Source organism: Periophthalmus magnuspinnatus, chromosome 18 (assembly GCF_009829125.3).
Source record: "Periophthalmus magnuspinnatus isolate fPerMag1 chromosome 18, fPerMag1.2.pri, whole genome shotgun sequence".
Taxonomy (NCBI): Eukaryota; Metazoa; Chordata; class Actinopteri; order Gobiiformes; family Gobiidae; genus Periophthalmus; species Periophthalmus magnuspinnatus.
In genome coordinates, this window is record NC_047143.1 from 19592748 (window position 1) to 19604750 (window position 12003).

At 35.3% G+C, this 12003-nt stretch overlaps 1 protein-coding gene across 1 annotated transcript in view; it reads right to left on the reverse strand.

Annotated features, from left to right (window-relative positions):
• Nucleotides 1-651: 651 nt before the first annotated feature.
• capn1 (calpain 1) overlaps nt 652-12003 on the reverse strand; it is a 38111-nt gene continuing 26759 nt past the window's right edge. The window contains exons 6-22 of the mRNA XM_033983203.2: nt 11460-11628; nt 9886-9969; nt 8917-9002; nt 7732-7806; nt 7256-7416; nt 5405-5565; nt 5311-5322; nt 4694-4905; nt 4075-4114; nt 3933-3998; nt 3790-3847; nt 3633-3697; nt 3349-3417; nt 2584-2662; nt 1878-1994; nt 1671-1729; nt 652-1077 (exon numbers count right to left, since the gene is read on the reverse strand). Of these exons, the coding sequence (XP_033839094.1) occupies nt 1051-1077; nt 1671-1729; nt 1878-1994; nt 2584-2662; nt 3349-3417; nt 3633-3697; nt 3790-3847; nt 3933-3998; nt 4075-4114; nt 4694-4905; nt 5311-5322; nt 5405-5565; nt 7256-7416; nt 7732-7806; nt 8917-9002; nt 9886-9969; nt 11460-11628 (1540 nt within the window). The 3' untranslated portion in view covers nt 652-1050. The remainder of the gene's footprint in view (nt 1078-1670; nt 1730-1877; nt 1995-2583; nt 2663-3348; nt 3418-3632; nt 3698-3789; nt 3848-3932; nt 3999-4074; nt 4115-4693; nt 4906-5310; nt 5323-5404; nt 5566-7255; nt 7417-7731; nt 7807-8916; nt 9003-9885; nt 9970-11459; nt 11629-12003) is intronic.

The window sequence follows — 12003 nt, forward strand, 5'->3', positions numbered from 1 at the left end:
TGCCAGATCAGTCTATTAAAAATATCTATTATATCTTGTTGTTGTATATACTTGTTGTCTTTGGAAATACTAATTGGTTACGTGGCAGTTAAAAGAGGCAACAAGGCAAAACAAATTTTCACCATTTAAAATAATCCAAATCAAGTGAAAGTGCAACGCTGAAAATGACAGATTTCTTGATATAGGCATTTCATTTTGCTTGTTGCTTTTGTAAACATTTTCTTTTCTCATAACCACTTACTACATTATATATTGTCTTTAAAATTTTAAATACATAAAGATATGATTTTTAGTCTAATGTAGCATCTCAAACTATGGTGCCCAGTATTTTGGCATTAGTTTTGACACTACAATGTATATTTGGCTGCTGTAGACACTGCTTATGGATACAATGGAAAAAATCACAGATCTTAAATAAGTTGAAAGTGCTAAAATCAGTAATGTCAATGTCAATTTTAGACACTTGCCAATGAGTCATTTTTTATTTGATATTTTAAAGGTGCACTATTTAACATTTCTGAAGGATGGTCCACTTGCCCATAAATGTCCAATAATGTCCGCATTATGCCATCCATGGAAACAGGTTGGTGGTGCCAATCACGTCAAGTTATAGGTCAGATCTGTGGAGAGGGGACCCGGCTCAAAGTAATATTTTCTTGAAATTTATGAGCAGTTAAAAATGAATAAATGCAAGATTGCTACACCAATGCAATACTATGGAACATTCCAGCTGAACAAACCTCCAACGAGGCAAGCAGGTGGCAGACCTTCCACCAGAAAACGTTACATAGTGCACCTTTAAGCAAATCTTATTTCTAGACTTGTTGAAATGTACTTAAATCAGGATACTTATAATTTAGAGTACATTTTTAAGTTATTTAAGATGGTTGTTTTTGCATTCTCCTATTTTTATTTTTTAAATAAGTGTACATTTTGGCACGTGTACAATAGGCACTGCTCGCAGATCTTGTTGTCATGGTGAGCTGTGGCCCTGGAGCTGGAAAAGGCACTTCTGTAAAAGACACTGCAGTCACTGGGCTCCATTCAGGTCTATGCAAACATGGTCAGCATTATCCACTGGGGAGAGAAAATAATGCATGTGAAAATAAATATACATATTAAATATAAGATCCCAACAAATAGGTTCTGTTCATGTTCTAGTATTTGACGATGTCCTAATTTCATAAAGAGGGCAGGGGTCAATGTAACTCTATGGGAGATTTACTATTTTTAAAAACATGTTCATGTTATCATTGTTTGTTAGGGATTGGGTCCACAAACTTCCCATACTAATCTTATGGTTTAAAGTCATATGAGCTTACAACAGTCACATCTTTGGCACTGAATAATGGCACCACTTTCCAAAGTTGTTATAGAAATGTTTATTTATATTGAGAGAGAAAACATTGAACTTTGTGCCTGTTTTTATTTCATGTGGAATGCAGTTGAAGTGAATTCATCTCAGTTATTCAATTCTGACATTTGAACCAACTTTTAAAGATTTACTATATGTGTACTATGCATTAGTATGGCGAGACAATGGGACCTGAGCATCTTAAAAACTGCAACTTTTGCTTTTGCGGGGTTACCAATCTCTAAAACTCCTAAAATGATTATATCAAAAGCTAATGCATGTATGTGTGTCTATAATTTGCACAAATTAAAATTACCTGGACAAAATCTAGCGTTATAACATTGTCTTTATCCGTGTCCAATGTCTGAAAGGTCTCTATAAAACAAACAGAAACAGTATATTAATTAATGCTTGTAAGAATAAAATGCATTTATCTAGATCAGTGGTTCTCAGACTTAAAATGCCAAGTACCAACAGAACTAGACTAAACCAGGATTAAAGCCTGACTAAAGCCTGGACTTACTGTACATGGTTTCCAATCGGACCAAACATGTGACGAAGTTATCAAAGTCGACAGTCATGTCTGCCTCAGTGTAGCGAAGGATGATGAGTTGGAAAAGCTGGTTGTTCAAGTTAAATCCTGAAAAAAGCATTAAAGACCCAACAGGTTTAGATTTTTTGCATTATTGAAAAAAAATCAAGATTTCATTGCATCGGCATGCCAACATTTTACAGCAACTTTGGTCATTTGCAATTTAAATTTGCAGATTATAATGGAAAAACTGTAATACCATAATGTGTAGTTAGTACATTTATTTATGTGTGAATACCTGTTTAACATGTTTACATGTTAAAGTTGTACTATGTAACTTTTGTGGAGGAGGGTACGCTCCCTTCTACCTCCATGTAGATCATATTGCCTTGCCAAAAATGTTCCCCAGTATGGAATTAAACATGTCTAGCATATTTTATTCAATTACAGGTGTTTTTATTGCTCAAAATGTCCTTTAAAACATCAGATCTGTGGAGGGGAGTAGTAAGAATGCATCTGTATCTTGGCCTGGTAGTGTCACCTGCACGGCTTTTTTGAGATACATAAGTTTAATGCCATACTGTGGAACATTCCACCAGGCAAAGCAACATCTTCATGGAAACAAGCTGGTGGCACCCTTCTTCAGAAATGTTACACAAGGCACCTTTAAATATTATAATGCAAGTGATCCAAATACCTGCGGATGCCAGGGCTTTCCTCATTTCATAGGAGCTCATTGTGCCCGATTTGTCACAGTCAAATTCTCTGAAAATAGTCTAAACATTGCGAAAGACAGCAAATACACACATTAAAATTGTGTTATAAGAAGCAAGTGAACACCATGACCCTGTCTAGTATTGGCAACATTACAACACAAACAATGTAATGACACAAGAAGACTGAAACAGAGCTAGTGCTAGCAGACTAAAGCAGCATCAAGAGATATGAGTATTCATTGATTTCACGATACGTTGCAAATGTAAGTGTCTTATTACATTTGGAAGGACATGGTACATATTATACATATTATTAGTAGTTGAACTGAGGAAGTCTATAAATAATAAAGCTAAAACAAAAAGTAATTTGTTAAATACAATTTCCTATGCTCAAATTAGGACTGTACATTTAATCACTTTTTGTTTGAGATTCCATGGTCAATGATCAGCTTGTGTCAATCCTCTGCTAGTAAAAACATGTAGTTTAGAGCAAAGTTCAGACGTTTATATTTTTTAAATATTAAATGTAATCAATTAAAAGTCAGTATAGTTTTAGATAGACAACATAATATCTAATAAAAAATTCCTGATGTCACTGCCAATCCTAATCCATTAGTGACAATTACAAGCAATAATTTGACATCATTATGTTAAATATAAGTAATTAGATAAAAAATATATATAAAATCATAGTATTTCTCAAGACTTGAAAAATACACAAAGAATGTATAAAAATCTAAACTCACCAAGTATCGTTTAATCTTCTCCCAAAGGACATGGAACTCAGTCAGGCCTAGTTTTCCACTGCCGTCTTTCTGAATAAACAGAGTTAAAGAAATACCACACATAGCAAATATTCACATAACGTATAGCATTTCTGGTTATACAATTGATTGTCTATCCTCTGTTATTTGTGCTTTACCGAACTTTTTTTTTAAATGTCACAGTTTAACATATTTAAGACAAACACACTTGTTGTCCTTTCCTATTGCTGATGTCCCATTAAATTAACACACAAAGTAAAGGATACGTCCATAAGGTTGATCATACTGCGACAGGACTCTTTTGTGAAGCCATCTGTTTTCAAGTCTTTGTCTGTTTTAAAATAAAACAAAAACACATAATTAATAATGACATAATAATTAATAATGTTAAAAGGTTGTCAAACCTCTGAAAATTTTACTCACGTTTGCTGATAATTCTGTTAAGAATAGTCTGGAGCTCTGTAACACTGATTTCTAAGTCCTGTCACAAACAAAATGATAAGAGATAGATAAGGTAAGAGACATGTTACACTTGATGCGTTCATTAAAATCCAAAAATATCTCACCTGTCCTGCGAGCTGTCTGAACAAGCTCTTGAAACCTGCATCGATCTGGCTTTCATCAAGATAATTCTGTAATAAACAAACAAAACACATTTAAAGCAAGTCACAAATAATATTTATTATGGCAGCTGGTTTGGACTCTTACATCTGGAGGGATTTCTGCTTTAATGTCATCATCCATTTCTCTGGAGAATAAAAGACAGGGATGAAGTTACTAACAGAAACAGAATTAAAAGGAATTTAAAGGTGTACAAAGTAACAGTGGTGGGTTTGCTGCCTGCTTGTCTCTATGGAGAAGGTACTTCTTTGCTAGGAATGTTTCACACTATGGTATTAAACACATCTGTCTCCCTGGAGACAAGCAGATGACACCACCAGGTCGGGTCTGTGGAAATGCACACCCACTCCCAGAAAGAAGAATGCATGTTTTTTAACATATTTTTGAGCCATAAAAACACATGTATCTAAATAAATACAAGATAAGTATTGTGCATTGTGAAATATTCCAGACAAAGCAAAAACATCTCCCTGGAGGCTAGCTAGTGGTGGATTCTCACCAGAAAAGTTACATGCTTTATATATGCTTTAGTGATGCATTATACTTCTAAAGACTAAAATGGCAGAGGGCCCTGAGAACCAGCAGCAGGTTGAGTTTGAAAAACACAGCTGCAGAATAGTTTGAATATTTTGAATGCCATCTCAATTAAGATATATTAAGGTTTTAACTTTGAAATCTCATGCCTAGATTTGAACCTTCCACTCACTCGGTACCGGCTGGTTTCTCCGAGAAGACGCGAAGCACGAAGTCGGCCTCCTTGTGCGGTTCGAAGGTGGAGGGGACGATGATGTACTCTCCAGCTGGCAGCTTCAGTCTAGAACTCACCTCTCTCAGGTTTATGAAGAGCTCAGAGCGAGCACTGGAGGCATGGGTCAGGAAGAAGTCACGCTTCAAGTGCACCCCCGACTTACCCACAAACTGTAACACAAGATAAATTGTAATTACTGGTAATAATGTAATCTAACAATATTTGGTAAAATACTGGAAAGCAACAATTTTAAAACTCCACCATGTATCTTTTGCCCAAAAACGATAAACTAAAATAAAACCTAGAGGATGGCCTCCTCCTGCTCCTTCTGCTTTTAAGGTATCTGAGCAAAAACAACGCCCATATTTAAATAATTGCTAGATAGATTAAATGTTATACTGTGGAACATTCCAGGCATCTCCATGAAGAGAAGCATGTAGCTGACTCTCCACCAGAAAAGTTACAACTTAGCACCTTCAATTTTTTCCAATTGCAAAAGCATAAATTGTACAAGGCAAAAGTAAAAAATGTATACTTTTCCAAGAAATATTAAAAGCTTCTTAAGAATTCAGTACCTCTCGTGGAATCTGTGAAATGAAAAGGAAAAATATCATTAGACACTACACCATAATGGTAAAAAAACTGCACATCCTTGTAAAGATGTGTTACCTCATAGACAGCAAACCCAATAGTCTCCATGTCTTTACCCTCCCTCCTCTTCTTCCTCCGGTCTTTTTGCATCAGAGCGGCCACAAAACTGCAGTCAGGGCTCCCAGCACTGTCTGGGTGCTGCAGCTGGATCTTAAACTGTGGGTTCAACCAAAACGTCGCTGCAAACAATAGGAAAGAACTAAAGTCAATGACCAACGTAATAATAAGACAATATATGAAGAATTGAGCTGTAATTTTTAATTGAACTTAATGTTGTGTCATTGTTGTAAGGCAGCTTTGAGTTTCTAATAAATACTAATTAATATTATTATTTCAGAATACAATAAATAAATATATAAAATAAAAATCGTTAGAGGAAATTATTACGTTACAGTAGCACTACATAAAATGAATCATCTTTATTTCCAATCAGGTTTTTGTTCCTAGTTAAATTTTTTTTTTTTTTTTGCATGATTGTCATCACAGTTAACATTTAAAACAAAATATTACATCTTTCAAATAATGAAGTCCTCAAAATGTCACTCACAAACAAGAAGTCATAACCTGTGAATATATTCTGTTGAAACTAATGCAACCATATAACCGTATTTATGCGAGTATGTGCTTATGTGTATGGCTGTATGTTATCTTTAGAATAGTTTGAACAATGTGACCTTAGGTAATATCTGTTTAATTTATTTTTGGTAAATTTATTTATATATATTGAATTCATACCCTCAGTATTTCCACCAACCTGCTCAGGGACTACAGGTGTAAATTAGGTTATAATCTGTCACCATCATCTGTCCTATGACATTTGTCTCTCTTAATGTATTGTGGTGCACTGTCTCTGTACAAATAAAAGAATACCATAACATTTGTAACCCTTTGTATTAGAGGGGCAATGCATCACCTACGAGATGCATAGAAATTGTTGTTCTATTATGCAAAATTAGGATTGACTTTAAAATTGTATCAGAATTGTGCTGAAATGGTAGAAAGACATTGAATTTTGTGCCTTATTTTTTGCAGTTCAACATACTGGTGTTATACAGTTGAAAAGTGAAAAGTTTCCCAGTAACTAATTTTATTGCTTTTAGATTTTTCTCCTATATATAATTGGTTCATTGGTTTGGGGTCTACAAGCAGTATGGTCCTGGTCACTGCACTTTAGGTCATGATGATGGCTTTATCTTAAAAAGGCAATAGTTTTATGACTCAGTATTTAAATAGGGGTCACAGGTTCACATTCCTGCAATAAATCAATACAAACCCTATTCTACTTTTTGTAAATGTTTTAAAATGTCAATGATGAGCTGAGAGAAAGGAGAGAAGTTTCATTGACAGAAATTACCCAGGGATCCTGAAAATTTTAATGTAATTGTCAACAATGTCTCAAGAATTCACAAAGAACACAGCTAGATAGCTTCCCAGGATTAAACCAAGGCTAAACATGGAACAAGCTAAGACTAAACCTAAGTCAAAACAAAATTTATAAGACTAGGACTAGGACTACATCTAGGACTAGATCACGACTTAACAAGGTTTTAAACTAGATCTAAGCTAACACTAAACCAGGACTGAAGCAGATCTAAACCAGAACTAATCTAACACTAAACTAAGACAAAACCAGACTAAACCCAACTAAACCACAGTGCCACCAGGTCTCAACTAGGAATAAGGTGCTTTTAGTTTACGTTAGGGTTTGGTCCTAGTTTAGTCCTAATTAAATGTGATAAATGTGCAAGTGTGAACGCATCCTAAATTATTAATAAACAAGAACTACGTCAGCACGACACCCCAGGTCTAAACCAGGTCTAAACCATTACTATTCCATTACTAAAACAGGTGATAACCCAGTCCACATACCAGGGTAGTTCCTGCAGCCCCCGGCCGTGCTGCCCCTCCTCCATTCACCCTGGAACAGATTTGAGCTCCACTTTTTGATCTGGCTGTTCTGAAGAGCGTCTGCAGTCAGGTTACAGATTTCCAGACGACTGAACTCACGCAAGAAGTCACTGAATGACATCCTGAAACAAATAAAAAATATGTATGCATGAGTTAATATGAACTTAGTAGTGGTAGTAGTAGCAGTAATAGTAGTAGTATACATTTTAATAGATGCATATACTGGGACAACTTCATAACAAGCAAATGTTTTGAGTGTGAGGAAAGACAGAAATAAAAAGTGATGTGTCTCACTATATGAAAAAAAAACCAAACATTTTATGGTTAATTTTGAAATAGAAATTTGGAAAAATTCACGCTTCGATAACCTAAAACCCCAAATTAGTTTCATATTGCTGAGCCAAACAATTTAACTATACATGCAGATTTTAACTCACCAAAATTCTCCATCTTCACTGCGATTTTGTAGCCGACCTCTGACAGAGCGGTCCACATTGTCCCACTCTCTTGAACTAAACAGAGATAAATATGCTTTAAAGTTCAGCTTATAATGTTCAACTTTTGTTGTGAAGTTATCAAATAATGTTTTCATTCATTATTTAGGTCAGCACAGGTACTCAATTATCAGAAGTGGTGTTAGAATGCATCAGGACATATTGCAGGACTAAACTTGGACGGTGCATAAGTACGGTTGTTTTCACACTGCCACTAGTTATATTGACATAAAAAGGGCATTTGACCCAAGACCAGTGTGCTTGTGCCAGTGTAAACATAACAGCTGCATCCTGGAACACATTAAATGGCTGCTCCCATAGCGCTCCAAACAAGTAGTCTCAGAGCAGCTCCTGCCGCATTCATGGTCTATTTGTTGTCATGGACATTGGTTGCTTGGTCAGCTGATCACTTCTCATGGTTCATGGTACGGTATTTGAGGAGAATAACAAGTGGTGTATGTGAACAAGAACTGATCCAACAGCTATCCTAACACACTGCGGTCGCTCCCCAGAGTGCATCCACATGTGTGCAAACACCTTCAATCCTCAGCAGTATTGTTAGGCCCTTATTGTCATAACTGACCCTGTTCTGTTGTACTTCACTGTGACATTTTACAGTCAGGCTTTTATGACTGTTCCAAAGTGTGAACATCTTAAAGAAGCAGTGACATAACACTTACATAACCTCCTCTAATACAAACCACACCTTCCAGACCTGTCAAACCAAAGACACATTTCACTGCTGTGGTATAGCATATTATTTTTATGAATGGTGAAAAATGGGGTTGAGATCTTGTGCCTTGTGTCTATAAAACATCTAGTTTAAATCTCAGACAAAAATCATGTATACTATTATTTGAATTAATGAATTGATTACAGTACATGTTTCTTCCATTTAAACTTCTTTTGCAACCATTTGAGATATTTTTTGCTATATAAATGACACATCTAATACTGAAATTGAGACTTTTCAATCTGGAAGGATGGCTATATATATTCCCAACCTCTTGTGTGTTAACCTAATACCTGTTTTTGTTGATGTTGTTAACTCTTACAATGATTTTAGTATATTCTGAGAAGGGGGGTTTAATGGTTATATTGATTTGTGATGTGTAGTTTCAGCCTCACTTGTCACTCCAGGCTCCAGTCCACTCCACTTCACCCCAGGGGTTTCTGATGCGAACCAGTTTGGTCATATTTCCTCTGTACACCACCTACAGACAGAAGAAGACATATTTAGTATAGTGGCATTAGGTGAAAACTATTTACCAGGGATTTCAAACATATTTTATAAACAATTCATCATAATTACTTTAAAATAAATAAGGGTTAACAAAAGTGAATTATGTGTTCATAGCATCAGTATTAACAATCGTAAAATCACAATATTTCTTGTAACAATTATCAATTATCATCTAACATATAGACTTGCCCAGTATTGTCAGTGTTGATGCATAATTAGCTTACATTGTTTCAGTCATGTGAACTAAAAGAAAGACGTAAAGGCATGACATGACTTAAATGTCAGCTTATGTGAATTCAACATGTGACAATGAACTGAGCAGAGCAGTGACCTATAAACTAGGTCAGGGTTAATGTTTTGACTACAGTGTGTTTGGAGAACATAGTGAAAATACACAAGGGGTAAACTGTTTAGAGAGATAAGAAAAAAAATCTAGTGATAAGTAATAGATAGGGCTGGGATATACTGAAAAAAATAAATAACTTAATACTTTTTGGAGCATTTTTTGGCACCCCCAACAGAAATGTGCAGTAATGTGTCTTTAAAAGTAGTTTTTGAGGTTTAAGCATTATACAAATGTAAAAGGACACTAAATCATCCACAAAACAACAGATCTCACTTTTTACCATTGTATGAATGATTACATATAATACAACTTCGATTTTGGTTCTTTTTGCAATATTTTGATATTCATAGTTCATAGTTTTAGTATAGTCTGGGTTGAACAGTAATTGGAAATTAGTTCCTAATCAATGGTATTGGAATTGATATCGAATATCTGGGCTATTCCTTAGTATTGAAATTGGGTTTGAAATTTTAGTATCGTGACAGCACTTGTGTACAGTATGTCTTACCTCGTCCACCCCGGTTACAGAGTAGGCATGTCCCTTCACCAGCTTCTTAAATGTTACGGCCTCCATGTCTCTGGAGCTGGTGATCTGAAACAGGACATATACCAGAGTTAACACAACATCTAACAGCCGTAAAGATCAGGAACTGATTTAAAGGTGCACTATGTAACTGTTCATTAAGGGGATCAGCTATTTGCTTTTCTCTGTGTAGATGTTATTGTTTTGTAGAAATGTTTTGCCCATAGTATTACATTAAACTTATCGATCTCCACTGAGACAAGCAGGATTCGCCATCCAAGCCATGTTGCAGAAGTGCTCTGTGGAGGGGCAAATCCGTTCGAAGTAAGAATGCATGATTTACAGAGAATTTTTGAGCTCTAAAAACTATAGTAAGGTAATTTGAAAAATACAAAATATACTGGTTATTTAAAATGTAGTGAACCCTTCATCAAAAACATTGTATAGCGCACCTTTATGACTCAAATTGTTTACAGTCAACTACTACCATGATTATTTTCTCATTTCTTGATTTAGTGAATATATTCTGTAAAATATGATGTTCTGATCATGGCATTTAGAAAATCAAGAATTTCCTGAAGTGGTATTTATTGTGAATAATTTGACCATCATTAAGATGTTAACTTATGTTTGTGTGCACACTATTTCCAGATGCTGAGAATAAACAAAGATTGTTAGACCTAGTGCATAGTATACAGACTGTAATTTTCTCCATTAAAAAGCACACACCATTATGTAATTCTTCCCATGGTAGACTTTGTCACAGCATGCTTCAGCTAATCTCTATATTTACACATTTACACACAGTTTGAGCAGCTCTACACAGCTCAGAGGCTCCAGAAAATCTCTTATAACAAGAAAGGCCTTGTTTAGTTCAAGTGACCCACAGATTATGTCAACTTCCATTTGTAAACAGTGGCAAATCTCTGCAGTCACTGCCCTCTACTGGTGCCTTTTAGTAAAATAATATTACTTATATTTAAATTATTAAATCATGTGTATTACTTCTACCTATTATTTTAGCGTTAAAAAATATAGATTGCATTGCACTATGTGTAAAATTTTATTTAGCAGTCTTATAGTTAGTAGTTTTGCATATAATAAAACGCATATATATGTTGATACCATTGTCACAGTGTTGATTAAAACAGATTATCACTATAATCCATATTATATTGGTCATATATGCTAATCTTAACCTGGAAGAAGACAGATTGAGTAGTTACATTTTACACATGATCAATCTTGCTGAAAGTGATTGGGAGAAGGCAGATGTTCAATTCAGTTGGGAGGAAAGAACATTTTCCCCATTCATAAAAGCACAAAGTGCTTTCCTCTGCTCTTTTTTCAAAAACAAATAGTCCATATTTCTATTAAAATAGAGTAAATCACAGTCTATACACATCCTTCACCCATGCTGGTTTGTTTTTGTTTGTCTGTGCACTTTCCACTATCAAACCTAAATCAAATAAATCCAACTATAATACTGCAATATCATTGACCTTATGCACATTAAATGAATATAAGTGTGTATAAAGTGTATGTTGTGTGTTACTGACGTCTATAGAGCAGCCGAGCAGGGAGCCCCTTTCGACAGCACGGCTGATGATGCTGTACAGATCAGAGGGCGGTTTGTTGAGCTCGTACATCTCTGTGACTCCGCCAGTGAAGTCCTCAAAGCCCTCTGAAGTACTACCCCCGGAGAGAGCCTCGTAACATCCATTCAGCCTGAGACAAAGTGGAATATGTGAAAATGTAAAAAGAAATAGGGTTGCATGATTCTGACAAAATATCTAATTGTGATTTTTTCAGGCAAACATTGAGATTATGATTAAATTTGCGATTTCTGTATACATTTTTATGTTAAGAAGCATTAAGATTTGAAAGAAGATGGAAACATTGGATAGATTGAGGTCCCAAGCTGCTCTCTCAACAGTGTTGGTACATTCTCTTATTAAGTGGGTGTTTTGTTTCTCCAAAATAACGCTCATGGCAGTCTTCATTACACTGAGAGGAGTAGACCACATTGCTTTGTTTGTGGCTCAAGGTTACATCTTTTGGGTGAACCAGTTTCTGTCTTAGAGTTTCTAAGTGTTTATAAGT